The sequence below is a fragment of the Apium graveolens genome, chromosome 10, assembly GCF_009905375.1.
Source record: "Apium graveolens cultivar Ventura chromosome 10, ASM990537v1, whole genome shotgun sequence".
NCBI lineage: Eukaryota > Viridiplantae > Streptophyta > Magnoliopsida > Apiales > Apiaceae > Apium > Apium graveolens.
In genome coordinates this window covers 230,854,736-230,869,960 of record NC_133656.1, presented here as the reverse complement: position 1 = coordinate 230,869,960, position 15,225 = coordinate 230,854,736, and the positions used below count along the sequence as shown (strand labels likewise).

Below are 15,225 nucleotides of genomic sequence, written 5' to 3'. Positions count from 1 at the left end.
TTGCACATTCAATCGGAATTTACATTAGCAATACCAATATAGCTCAAGCTTTCACATATTGCTACCAAGTTTTGTTTGGATACATTTGAGTGACATAAAGGAACCCTATAAATAACTTCTTTTGGTAATGAAATCCAAGCTCAACCAAAAAATTTGTTTAAAAATTATAATTACAGAACTCTCTACCCCATGATAAACTATAGTTATCCTTAAACTGGGTGAACAAGTGCTTGTTTCCACCAGAAAAACTCCCCACCCATATTCTCTTCTGCAGTGCTATGTTTCCCCTTGCCATAAGAAAACAAGTCCATATGGGTACGGATACATCAAGTAATTTAAAAAAACACAAAAATCTCAAAAGCATGACTTGAAGGTCGGATACATCTAATCACCCCCAGAACCTACTTAATAAGCCCTTCTTATCTTTCTTCATTCGGTTATCAAGAGCCGGGAACTCAATCGAGTTATAGGCAAGGTCCAGAACAATTGGATTACGAGGAACTGCTTGAAAGGCTGGTGGGAAGGTTTCAATACGAGGAGCTCCTCTTGTGTTTGCATCACAAACAGCAGATTCATAAGCATCCAATTTGTCCAATAGAAAATTGCCCAGCTGAAACAAATAGTGTCGAGATAGAACATAGACTAAATTAGACCAACTACTGTAAAGGGACCCATCATCGATACAATGAACTTTAGACTGATATAAATTCATTCAGCTCTTCATTTTACAATAGCTCTTTATACAACGTCTAAAATACTGGAACTGAAATTACTCTACTGATTTAAACATAAACTTCAACTTACATTTTTTGTGTTTATCACAAGGAAGAAATACACAATGAAAATCAAACAAGTTGATGAACATGATTATAGAAAAAAACCAAAGCTATGAACGAATCACGTAGAACAATACCATGAATAAATAGTAGGTGTATAAAAATATTGCAATAGAGGTCCAATGATCTTTTACTCGACAAATTTACTAAACAGGCTTAACCACAAAAACATTCAATTCCTTTAATTTTGAAAGTACAATTATTCTATCAGAAAGAAGAGTTAGCCAATCAAAAATTTCTACCAAATATATTGTCATGATTCTGGATGGACCTGCAGCCATGGCTCGAAGACAGGGTGCACAACAGACTAAGCAGGGCCAATTATACATAATATTATTCGCTAACATCTGATATCTTTGTAAGTTTAAAATTTAGAATGCCTACTTACAAGAAACAAGTTAAGAATCAAAGATATTAGAAATTACAGTACCTTCATCTCCTTTGCACTTAATGACATAGCAGAGATCTTTTCTGAAAGTTTTTCAGGAGCCTTCTCCAGTTCCATAATACCTAGGGCATGCTCTATACAACTATTTGATCTACTTTCACTGTATAGCACTTTTAAATCTTTTAGAAGATCCTGCTCAGAAATATATATAATAAAGGAAAATTAATAGAAGTCCATGAATTCATTAAGATGAGTGATGTACTGGAAGTTCATATGCATCTAATGTCAAATATTGAATTTAATGATCATCCATAAGGTACAATATTAATATAGTACAATGTTCAAGAAGGAAAACTGAGAAATATGGGCATCATACTTAATATTAAATTCAATAGTTCCCACACTCCTCAACGGCATTCCTCGTGACGTTAAAACGGCATATTTTATGATCTAGGAATTATGGCACATGCAACGCATGAAGACATGAAGACATGACAACATAAAATAGATTTCTTTTGGAGTATGAACCTGATCGGTGGTTGAAAGTTGAAGCCTCTTAAAGGCAGTATCAGCAAGGGAGCAAGCACGGCGGTACAAAGAATACGCCTCAGTTCTCTTTCCAGCCAAACTGTAAGATTTAGCCAAGTAGAAACACCTGCCACCAATTGAAAGGGAAACCATTTATTTAGATAATAGCTAACAGAAGTTTAGCCAGTTAGAATAAACTCATTTTAGAAACATCAACAACGAAAGTAACTAATTAAGCCGGTTTACAAAGCTCAAATTGCTGGATATCAGTCACAGTAAATATAGAGAACAATCGCTATGTATATTGAAGACTGAAGTACCGAACACAACCAATACAGTATCATGCTACAGTTCTAACCTGGTCTGACGTTCCCGGGTGTTGGTAGTTTCTACTATTTAAGATATCATAATTTATTCAAGTAGGACTCAAAGCAAAAAAAGACCGACTAGTCAGGTCAATAATACTAATATTATATGTTATGAAAGATGGGGCACTATGCTCACAAGTCACAACTCTATTGGTTTATCTTGCTGCTAATAGACATAAAATTATATAAACTAAGCCAACCTTTCTGCTCGGAAAATTGAACTCTTGATTTCACATTCTTCAGCAAATGCAATTTCTTCTGCTTTTCTATCTCTTCCGGAACTTACTAAATCAGAAAGGTCAGCCGTATTCTGCCATGAATGAGTACTATATTAAGTGATCCCAGACAATACAGAACTGACAGTGATGCTGAAAAGCATCTCCAGAGATCATTTCAACAAAATTGCCATATCTGACCCAAAATTACCTGCAATAAAAGGTCATATAAGCGAACAAGCTCCTCCGGCTTAGTGGCTCTGTCATTCTTATCATCACGTGACTTATTAAGCTTGCTCTTTGCTATGCTCACTAAAAGCTGATTTCGCTCAATAGTTCTTTGTCCCAAAACAGTACCAATGGCCTTATCAAGGCCACTCAGATCATCTTTCATGATTTCAGAGTTACCTGCATTAGCCTAAATGAAATGTATTGTTACATCAAACCTCACTGCAACAAGCACTAATGTTCCTATACATATCACATATCTGTTACTCCACTTGCATAATGGTAAATCACCCTTTATCAGCCTTTTTCACAATTAATTACAAAAATGCCTTACCAAATCATTACGAATGCTGCTCCTTGCTTCATGATATGCCGCAAATATTTTGTCAAATATGACCACCCTTTTTTCTGCTGGAACAGATTCTCCTTTTGGACCATGAAGATCTTTCTCTAGCTCCTGAGCTGTGAGAATACACAAATTATAACTACTGATATATGTTTCATATTAATGAAACATAGATGTAGATAGGACTAGAAACAATTTAATTGAAAGTATGCACTGATTTAGCAGCGAAAGCTATTTTCTATAGTCTATACAGGCTCTCGCAACACATTGTATTCAAAAAGATCAATTTTAAAAATTCAACATGAGCATTGCTTCAGTGTAGTGATAGTTATTTTATCTCATCACATGTAACCAAAGCATGAAAAGAATTGGTTAGAAGCAAAATAACACCTAACAATTTAAAAGAAGGTTTAATTTAACACTTCACAATTGCCAACTGTGCCGAAATGAAACCCCCCCCCCCCCCCCGGACAAGATATAAAACTGAACTACTGCAAAGGGGTAAGTGTTATATATATATATATATAGGTATATATATAGGGTTTTACTCTAGTGAGAACCTCTATTATAGTGAGATATGAGATCTAATCTCCACCACACAAATTTAAATCAATTTTTAATTTGAACCACTAATTTTAAATCTCATCATCATCCTCAACCATCACCTCTTCCATCATCTTCTTTATACAAACCACCCACCACCACCTCCAACCACTGGTGACCACCACCACCACATCCCTCGAATCCGGTACCAACGGGTATATTAAGATGGGCAAGCCTCTATAAAATAAAAAAATGTAAGACAAGCTAGGCTTGGAGAAATCACGTGTACGGGATCTTGAAACCTCATGGTCACCAACTTCAAGTTTCGATTGTTCTTTTCTCTTCTTTCAGAACCTCGCTCCCCGCGGAGCATTTTTTGTTCCGAAGGAGGAATTGGCCCAAGAATTGGATAGGGTCAAGACGACCGAGTAGGTTTCGTACTCAACACGAGACTCCTCATCTAATCTAAGTCAATAGATGGAATACAAAGGTAAAAGGCCTTATTTGTCGTAAAATCAAAAGAGGTTATTCTCAAAAATAAAATCACCACCGTCAAATTCAAAATCACCACCGAAAAATCAAAGATCACTACATCCGACCATCTGCAAACAAAAAATCACCACCGGAGAAAAATAATCACCACAACCAGCTACTGCCTCTACCCACTGGCCACCAACTCCGTTCATCAACTCTGATCACCAACATTATGACAAAAATTGTCGCATTTAATTACAAAACACCACAATAAGATTATAATCACCATATCACCACCACCCCCAATACCTCCACTACCATCATCTACACACTCCCAATTACAGAATCATTAAATATAAACCACAATCAATGAATTTGTAACACATTACACCAGATTTATAAATAAAATCAGTACCGAGGACTGGTTGTATCAGTTACTAGGAGGTCGAAATTGGATGAAAATTACAAAAATCTTCATCGTCGATGTAGATTAGGCAGATCGGAAAATTGAACAAATAGCGAGCAGATCTGAGGCCATGTTTCCGTTGTCGATGAGATGGAGGTTGAAAGAGAGGAGGACATAGAGAGAAATAGAAGCAGGGAGGCGATCAAAAGGTGATCAAAACGGAGAGAGAGAGAGAGAGAGAGAGAGAGAGAGAGAGAGAGAGAGAGAGAGAGAGAGAGAGAGAGAGAGAGGTTGTTGATGGCAGGGCTGAGCGGAGCTTAGCAGCACATCGGCGGCGGGTGGTGAATGGACTTCGGGAGAGTGCAGGGACGGTGGGTGGGGGTGACTTGAAGAAAATGAAATTAATAAGATATTGTGTGGATAGGATTAATCAAAATTTAAAAATTGTGTGGCTGAGATTAAATCTCAGTTCTCATGGGGCTTCTCATTTGAGTAAAAACCTATATATATAAAATATAGACTACATCTCACAGACTCACTCTGCAGAGGAGGAACCTCAATTTATAATTAAGCTTTTCCCAAATGGAATTAATTAATTTAATTGAGACATAATAATGTTAAAGTAACATTGACACACAAGATGGTCAATATTGTACACTTGATTCGATTATGGAGCAGGAAATAATTAAATTACTTCATAATATTTATACTATCCTTTAGATATAATTGAATCTGTATTTTGTTGTCTATTAGGAATGCTCAAAATTTTGAATAAATAACAATCCATTATCCATCTATTATGAATCTAGATAATTATTAGGATTAGTTACCTATATAAAGTTTAACCCCTGCCTAAGAAAATGTAATCATCCTATGTAATGAGACTTTGAATTTTTAATAGTTCTACTGATTCTCCGCAGAAATAGATTTTCTTCCTTGGTTCATACCCCTTTCTTAAAGTTGTCAAGCATCATTTCCACCACTAGAAGACTTTGATAATACCTTTCAATATTGACACCCGTGTCTTTGCATTTGAAATGGGAAACATATGCCCTAACCAATTGAATTCTGTCATCGATGCTGCCTGTTGAGATCTAGCTTCAGCCATAACAGCCTGAAAACAAACAGAACAAAAAGTTATAAAATACGGACATAACATACGTAAAAGGATGAGCTTTGAATTTACAAGTACACACTCATACTGTCACATGTGTGAATAAAAATTGGCAGATAAATATGATAATTTAAATAATTGTGTTATCTTACTTCTAGAGGCATTAGTGGCACTTGTTAATAATCAATAGACTAACCTCCAGCTTAGCCTTGAAAAGGTCCAATGCAGGTCCTTCCATTTCGCCTATTTGTAAGAGTTCAGAAGCTTGCAGATTTGACTCACCAATTTTGTGCAGGCAGTAACGTATACTGGGTTCTAGTTCCTCAACACGCTCACGGCACAATACTTGATTTTCTAGGTCTCCATATTTCCCAAGTTCCTCATAAACAGCCCTATAAGATAACTAGCATTAGATAAAATATTCTTTTATAAATCAGTTAGCGACATGTGTTTGGGTGTGTAATTTGGTTTAAATCTATTTGATATATTACAAGAGGTTTAAGTGCCAACGATAAACATGAATATGTATAACTAAACCAAGCCTTATTCCAAATTTTTACATAATTAGAATCAAGTAATTAACTCTTAATTAACTCTTACATTTAATTTAAAATCTGAATTACAGTGACATACTTTAACTTCTGATATAGTTGTATATTCTATTTTTGGACTGTAAAATAACTAAATAAGTAATGAAAGTCTTAATGATAAAAAATCACAACAGATTCATATTAAGCCTTTTAGAGATCAGAATCTTTCATTTAATGAATGCGACTGTAAATTAAATTTACAGAGCAAGCCCTTGGTTTTTTCTGTCAAACTGAAACTGTATATGAACACCTAAAGGATTTTCTAAACACAGGCAAACAAGAGAAGTAACAGACTAGGAGCATCCTCTCTTGTTACTGACATGTAACATGTGCCTTGTAAAAGTCATCTCTTCTTATAAACAAACCTCCCAGTTTTGGGCTCACTAAATTTATTAATAGCAGATAACAATGTACTGGCATTGCATTCTTAACTTTATGGTGAAACAAAGAAGATTAAACCATCTAAAGTAATGTTTACCTAGCACTCTTGAAACTCTTCAATGCAATGTCCCAATTCTGATCTTGTTCAAACATCAAATTCCCTTTCATATAAGAGGCGTAGGCCTGCAAAATATAGATCAACTAGCTGAATACATATAGATACTAAAAAAAACTTCAGGTAAGCAGTAAAGTTGACATGATACTGGACAACTGTAGTGCCATGTAGAATTTTTAGAGCATCAGAAATTAATAGTACATTGATAATAAATACACATAAATGCAATACTATATTTGAAAAGTTTTTTTAATCAATATATCGGTCAGATATTAACCAACACAGTATATAACCACACTAATTCAGAAAAACAAAATTTTACATTAAAAGCAATTCTAAAAATAAAGAATGCACGTTCAAAAGCAACTCAAGCATGCAAAGGTACCCCAATTAGCTGAAGGGGCAATATTGGACAACACGTACAAGGAAAGAGCTAATATATAATAAATCTCACAAGTAATATAAACCTAAGATTTTATACCTATACGTAACGAGGAAAGAAAAGATATAAACAAGGGTCAAACAAAGACAAAATATTTAAGATGAAAAATAAACATGGCTACTAAAAACAAGGACAAAATCTGTCTATTCTATGACTCATTAGTGTAAAAGCCCTCCACGCAATAATGGACTCATAAGATAAGTGAAAATCATACAAGTGTCAACACTCACAACCACGTTATCATATTACACTTTTTCAAGGTGAGGCATAATCATTTTCTTGTTTTGGGCCTTTGGCTAAGTTTTATAAAAAGAATTATCTATACTCGAACACCCATGCTTATATCAGGTTAGTGAAGGTATCATAATTTTAAGATAATCCATAAAATATCATAGTAACATATAGTTATCTTATACTAGAAAAGCATAACAAAGTTTGAAAAAGGAGGTGGCACAAGGACTGAAGGCTTTCAGTTGAAAACAGCAAACAAAGCGTAGTTTCTCATATTTGGAGTTGGTGAACCAAATTATAAATTATTTAGGTTCCATGACGCCTGCTTTTTACAATTCAATAGCTAAATGAAAACCGGTTATACAATAGCTTTTCCACATATCCAGCTAAAACCCCTACTATGTTCACATATGCTAAAAGGCCCACAGGAAAGATGGCCCAAGTTTTAGAGGCCCAAAGTCCGGTACAGCAATACCACTTGTAAGGAAAAATGAAGGGCAGACTGGTCGTTTTACATAAAAGGGGAGAGAGTGGGTGATAGGGGAATGGGGGGGAGGGGGGGAGAGTGGAATTATCTGGAATTTGTAGGATAATCTTAGTTGGGAGGTACTACTTCTCAAGGAGTGGGAGTTCAATATTACGTATTTATTTTAATTATTTATTGCTAATTATACAAACTTGTGTTGATTTCGTTGTTGCTGATAACACTCTCCTTTTACCTGCTTGTAAACTAGGTTTATAGAAGGCTTGTTACTTACAGAAAAAATATCCTAAATGAAACCACTCAAAAAGTCATATCCGTATGATGGCCCAATTTCTGCCTTAATTTGAAATACACACCTCAGCTTCTAAGGAAGTCCTAAAATCACCCTTCATAGCGCAGAGCTCAGCGAAAAAGGTAGCCCATTTCACAGCTTTCCTTAGCCTACCAATCAGATATCTACGCTGTCGTGCATTGGGGCCATCTGGCAGCTGTCTCTTCTCCATGGCATGGCTCCAAGCTCTTTCGGATGTATAAAGAACCATATGCAGAAATCTATTGCATGTAAAAACACAATTAACATAGATACTACAAACGCCAGACAAAATAAAAGATACCACAAACTACAGATATTCCAATATTGTCACATTTAAGGAAACTAGAACCTTGATGATTACCCCTACATTCTTACAGAATGCTGTAAATACAATGATAATAAATATATATTTTAAAGAATATCAAAATTCATAGTTTTTTCCTGAAACATATTCACCAAATACATGTATCGCCGAAAATAAAATAATACATAGGTTCACCTGACTTCGGTGACCATGGATGGCTGTATAGCTCTCTTAGTATATTTACCACGCCCATGAGTAAACTTCAACGATTTATACAACCTCCTTAGTCTAGCAGTGCAATACCTCCTGTTACACATACCGAAAAACTCAAAACCAATTTACAAATTATAACGTTAAAATAAAAATCTGCAACGTTAACCCCTAAGAGAGCCAAATCTTAAAAATCATATAAATACCGATAACGAGTGTAATCCCCAAAACGCAACCCGTGCTGCATCTGAGCAGATTTCAACAGCTGCAAAACTGTGTATCCAAACAATATCAATTCAATAACACGTGGGAATATTAATTCAGCAATTAAAGAGCAAAATGCATTCAAATAACTGGTGTATATTGTATATATGCTACTTTAAATAGTGTGAATAAACAATTAGTCACAATTCAGAAACTACACAAACATATAAATTAATAGAGAGAGGGGAAAGAGAGTGGGAGAGAGAGACAGTGGGGGAGGGAGGGAGAGTGGCCGAGAGAGAGGGGAAAGAGACTGGGAGAGAGAGAGAGAGGGAGGGAGGGAGGGAGGGAGAGAGAGAGAGAGGGAGGGAGGGAGGGAGGGAGAGAGAGAGAGAGAGAGTGAGGGAGTGAGGGGGAGGGAGAGAGAGGGGGAGAGAGAGAGAGAGAGAGAAAGAGAGAGAGACCATGAATTGAGAACTTAGGACTGGAATTGGTCTGATCAGAGACGAATGACTTGTGATCGTCTATCTCCATAGCGTTATCTTTAGCCATTAGATCTGTAACGGACGGCAATGAATAGGTTTCCGGCGGCCGGATTAATTGTAATGTGGAGAAGTCTGTGCTCTGTTAGGGATGGTTGATTGTGAAAAAATTGCTCAGGTAAAAATAAAATCGTTACTTTCAGTCTCATTTACATGATCACAAACAAAAAATAGGAAATTTACCAAAAAATGTTTTCTGTAAAATTATTTTTCAAATATATATACAAAAATATTACACTAAATTGGACTTTGGCTGCGTGAACAGCACTACACTTTTATTACACTTTCACTTTGATGTCAAAATTAAAAAAAAAATCAACAAATGCATGGCTGGTTACATAATTTATATATACTCACACACATGTAGAGGTGGTCAATTGTGCGGGTTTGATCCGCACAACCGGGACCGGCTCGTTCTAAAACCGGTATTTATTCGTCCGGTTCGGCTCGCTAAAAACCCGCAAAATTCGTGTGACGTAACGAACCGATTACGAGTTCTGTATCAAAAAACCGGGACCGAGCCCGCACGGAGAACCGCAGGACCGCACAGCCCGCACGGACCGCACGGTCCGCACAACCCGCGGAACGGCAGAAGGCTATTATATAATTTGCAAATTGCAATGTACTAGGCTAATTAAAGGCAATGCCTACATGTACATATAAAAATGTAAAATATAATAATTAGTAGTACAACCTATACTAGTACACTACGTCTACACTCATGTCTCCTCCTGTCTCCTGACTAAAAATATAATAATATTTATAGTATATAAGTAATTAGAAGAATGAAGAGAGGTGCCCACGTATGAACCGCACGGCCCGGAGCCCGGTTAACCGCACGAGCCCGCGGTAACGAGTTCACGAGTTATTTGCCTGAGCGGTCACGAGTTCTGTTTCTTCGATTCGAGCCCGGCCCGAGCCCGGTTCGTTCACTTACAAGCCGGTTCAGTGTTATATTTTTGCGAGCCAAACCCGTGTGCGGCCCGACACGCACGGACCGCACAAATGGCCAGGTCTACTCACATGTACAGTTTATTTATTTATTTTGATGAAAATTTTCATTCATTCATCTGACAAAAGCCTCAATCACAAGTTCAACCACTTATACAAGTTCAACCTGAGGCAGAGTAAACATATCATGGTAAATAGCCAAAGCTTCAGCTATGTGAGATTGCACACACAATTGCATAGGAATTGCTGATGAAGCTAAACAATTTAATGGGCCTATAATCAACTGGATCTTTAACTTTTGAAATCAATGTGATGATCATCTCATTAATACATCCAATGGATCCAGTTTCATGAGGAAAATTTAGAACCACTTTACATACATCACCTCCTGTATATCTCCATTTAATAGCATTATGAGATGTAACAAGAACATCAATATGATGTTTAAAATAATTTATAAACTCTGCCACTACACTGCCTTATCAGACCAGAATAAGTAAATACCTCCACTTCGACCAACATTGTTAACCGCTAACTTCCTCGTAAAACCCAATCTGACTCTCAAAGTTTCAAGATAAGAATGGGAGCACAAAATTTCTGAAAGAAATATAATATCAAGATATCGCACATACACAGTTTAAAAATTGAAAAAGATGGAAGACAGATAGACGAGAGAGATTATTGTTAAGGGATTTTTGTCAGCGCTATGCTCAATAAATATTAACTTTTTAAAATTATTTTAAATTATATAATTATATTTAAATATTGAGAGAAGTGTTGATATTTTCTTCCTCTTTTATCTTGTATTGTTCATTTTTTTAGTTGATACGATTTTTTCAGGTCTAAATATATTTTACGAGAATATGTTTTTTACATATATTGCAAATATGTATTTAACCCATTAAATATATGAACTTGAACTCAATATTACTCGACGCCGCCGCACTCCTCGTAGTTTAAACTTTGAAAAAATATAAATACTCAACTAAAGTTTTTTTAACTATCTTATAAATTGAAAATTACAGTGTTACACCTTAATGTATAAAATATATAAAATCCGCAAAATGTAAAATTAGAGCAATAAGTTTACGCGAATTAGTTAAGACATAAGTTATAGACATTTTAAACATTTTTTTACCTGTATATAAACATTTTTTACCCGTATATTTTTTTTGGCATATATAGCAAGAATATAGTTAAGATATTAAATAAACTCAATATTACTCGGCGTCGCCGTATGGCGACACCTCGCGGTTTAAACTTTAAAAAAAATAAAAAATATAAATACCCAACATAAGTTATATTAAAATCTGTCAAACTGGATATCACAATGTTACAACTTACTTTTTAAAAATCAAAATTAGTGATTTTAAAATTGATAAAATTTTTGAATAAAAATAAGTTTTCACATATAAATATAGTTTAGCATGGTCATGAAATTCAATGTGTGGTGATTAAAAATACAATGAGGAAAAAAATAGAATGACAATCTCGCCACTAATACATCTCCAATATTCTCTCATGTCTCATATGTGTTTTTATCATTTTCATTTAATTGATTATTGGATATTTATCTCCCGTGTATGGTTTTACAAAAAAGCTAATTGTAGGAAGTGTACAGTATACACTTGAATGTATATGATAGAATTTGAAAAAATTTAAAAAATAATCAAAAAATTTAAAAAAATAACGAAAATAATCATTGTGGAAAAATGAGCAATTTTAGTCGATTGCTTACTCCATTATCACAATATCAGTTTAGTTTCGCAATATTGTACAGATACTTTATGATAATTTAGAAAGAAATGAATGAGTAAATATTGTAATTTATAAATTAGTTTCCATTATTTATTTGATTAAAACATAATATGATAAATATTATTTATTTTAAGTTTATATATTGGTTAAAGAATTTTATATTTTATATTTACTAACTGATTATAGCAGTTAATATTCTACTGTTATATTAAAAATATTTTCAATACAACGGCAATTATCTATTTAAATATTATACTCTTGTATCTAATTTAAATATTTTAATAGATATAGAATTACAAATTAAATACATATCGAGGCTCATATCCAGCCACCTTGTTCAACATTAAAAAATGTTAATTCCTAGAACTACAACAACTTCATAATCAACAGGAATATCTTGCAAATACTTGCTGCTTGTGTAACTAAAAAACTTTAATCACATTGTGATCCTTCAACGTATTTTATTAATATTATTTTTTCTTCAAAGATGTAGTACTATCAGTATCCATAGCAATAGTTACACACGCTTGCATGATTTGAGAGTTCCTAAATTATTTTGTAATCTCAGTTGTTTGTTACAATCATCAAAATCAATCACAGAAGCCTCTTTCTTTAGATATGTACCGAGTCAGAAAGCTACAGATATCCCACAAAAGGAAAGCATCATGCACACTTAGTATTTTCCCCTCGACATCATCGGTAACCTTCACTTTCCCATTTCATTTATTAACTTCTTGCTAATGATTTAGCCTGAACCATATAACTAAAGTTCAAGTATATTAAATTGCTCATCGAAAGGCGACAAACTCAGATATTCTTATTAGTTGTTTGTCAGTATTAGTTGTTTATCAGCAAGACAACAACATTCCATACTATTAAGTCAAATTGTTTCTAATGCAAATGACTAACAGATGGATAAGGAAACATAACACCCAGCATAATCATAAATAAAAATAATAGAACATAACAACAATCTTAAACATCTATGGTTAAGGAAACAACAAGATCTGCGTTAGAGTCCGCAGCAGATGACTCTTCATTGTACATACTTCCATTTCCCTTCAAATGAAATTGTTCCGTAATTCATAGCCGCCTGAAAAGTGAATTGTAATAATTACAAATATTATGATCAGCTTACTCATCTTGCAAGCACATTATTCCACATATTTCGAAACATCTCATGGAGATTTCACAAAAAATATACTAATTGCCAAATAAATTAATATTCTAATTGGAAATTACTTAAAAAGGTATAAGTTGTTTACATATTGGACCAGGATAGAAAAAATAAGTATATGTTTTTTGACTATTGGATAAAATTTGGTCTCGTCTCTCAAGTAGTTGCTAAAATGAAAAGGAACATTATCATCCCATAATTTTATTATATTAGAATACATTCATGCTAAGAAATACCTGGAGACAACAGAGTAAAAAGGAACCTAAAGCTTTAGTAGAACAAGACTTTCGTTACTGGCGACACTGATATCTTTGCAATTTATAGAGTGGTTAACTTTTTGCATTCCCTTTATACTCTATTTGAGAACTTTAGAAATTCTACTAATTTCCAGCGACACACTACTCTAACATGAGTAAAGAGTCAACATGTTCCTGGTTTTAGGTGGATTAAGCTTAAAGATGAAAGGAAAATTTGATTAAAATAACACCATCCTGAATCCATTACATTCAATTAAAAAACAACAGGAACACTACCAACAATCTCCATTCATTCTTATGACAGGTCATTATGTAAGATCCATAATGTAACATAAATTACTCCGACTCGTCATTTCTGGCCGTTGTACCTGTGTCGACCCGACCCGACACGGGACACGACCCAGAATACGTAACGGATCCGTCAATCAAAAATCCGACCCTTCATCGTCGTCCTCGTCGTCGGAAATGTCGTATGTGGTATTTTAGATCTTTACTTTTACAGATATCAAATAAAAAGGGGAAGAATATGATGGAGACAGAAGGCCCAAAATAGATGAGGATACAGTGAAGAATTGAAGACCAGAGAAGAAGATGAAAACAAACCTGAAGAAAAGTAAAAAAGTAGCGACGGTATACATGTATGTATAAACTGAAGTAATAAATAATGGATGCATCTGGACACTGCTTTGTCCACGTTTTTTGAGATAAGAATGAGTTGACCAGCTGTCTTCCACTAACAACACAACATGTTTAAATATTTGTATTTTTATTATTACATATTGACTTGTAAAGTAATAGTAAGAATCAAGTGTCATCTACCGACCTTGACTCCTGAGTCATGTCCATTTTAAATGACTACCTTACTTTGTTTTATAATTATGAATTTTACCAAAACTAATCATATTATATATATATAATTATTTATTTATTTATTTTTTGAAACAAAAAGAAATTCCATTAAACCATTGAATCATACATGAGAGTCTCCAACACTATCAATGGAGGAGACGTGAGAATGTTTTGGCAATTCGACAAACAAGGTATTCTAGTCATGACATGGGCTGCTTTGTTTGCCTGCCTTTTAACAAAAGAAACAGAATAATCTAGTCTAGACCTGAGGCTTTGTTTGCACTCGTCAATTAGGTGACCAATCTCAAGATAATTTGAATCAGCACGTTGAACAGCTTGGACTGTGAGAAGCGAGTCAGATTCGATGAGCACATTTTGGTAAGGCAAAGACTTGATCCAACATAAACCTTCATAAAGAGCAGTTATTTCAGCCTCCAAGACACTGCCTGCACCCGAGATACAAGCAACACGACCCAGAAGAAAATTACCCTCATGATCTCGAATAAGCATACCAGTAGAAAAATCATTTGCTCCAACAGAAATAGAGGCATCCACATTTAGTTTTACACTACCAGTAGGAGGTGGCAACCATTTTTGAATCACATGCTCAGTTCTGGGAATAGAAACTACCTGCATAGCTGATCTCTTTTTCTTCGCATTACGCCACTCAAGAAGAGAATTAGAACTCCAGTCCATGGCTACATTATGATTAACTGATTTATTTTCCCACACTTTTTTATTTCGAAAAAACCAAATGCCCCACAAAACTCTGGCAATTCTTGTAACCTCAGTAGAGTTGGCATGGTTGATCTGATGTACAAGCCATTCTGAAACATCCTCCACGCTACTCATGTCGTATGCATCCCCTATATACTCCCAACATTTTCTAGCAAAAGAACAGCTGAAAAATACATGCAGCAGCTCTTCAGTATCACCTTCACATAAAGGGCAAATAATAGGTAATACAACTC

The 15,225-nt window shown here is 34.8% G+C and overlaps 1 protein-coding gene across 1 annotated transcript; it reads right to left on the bottom strand.

The window, feature by feature from the left end:
- On the bottom strand, nt 1-9,539 carry LOC141692615 (uncharacterized). Its single transcript, XM_074497505.1, has 13 exons — nt 9,185-9,539; nt 8,723-8,789; nt 8,502-8,612; nt 8,046-8,241; nt 6,515-6,600; nt 5,643-5,838; nt 5,335-5,446; nt 2,898-3,025; nt 2,547-2,753; nt 2,321-2,430; nt 1,753-1,879; nt 1,267-1,416; nt 1-610 (listed from the first exon to the last, which is right to left on the bottom strand). The coding sequence occupies exons 1-13, from the start codon at nt 9,270-9,272 to the stop codon at nt 389-391; spliced, it is 1,800 nt and encodes a 599-aa protein (XP_074353606.1). The 5' UTR covers nt 9,273-9,539; the 3' UTR covers nt 1-388.
- Nucleotides 9,540-15,225: the final 5,686 nt, after the last annotated feature.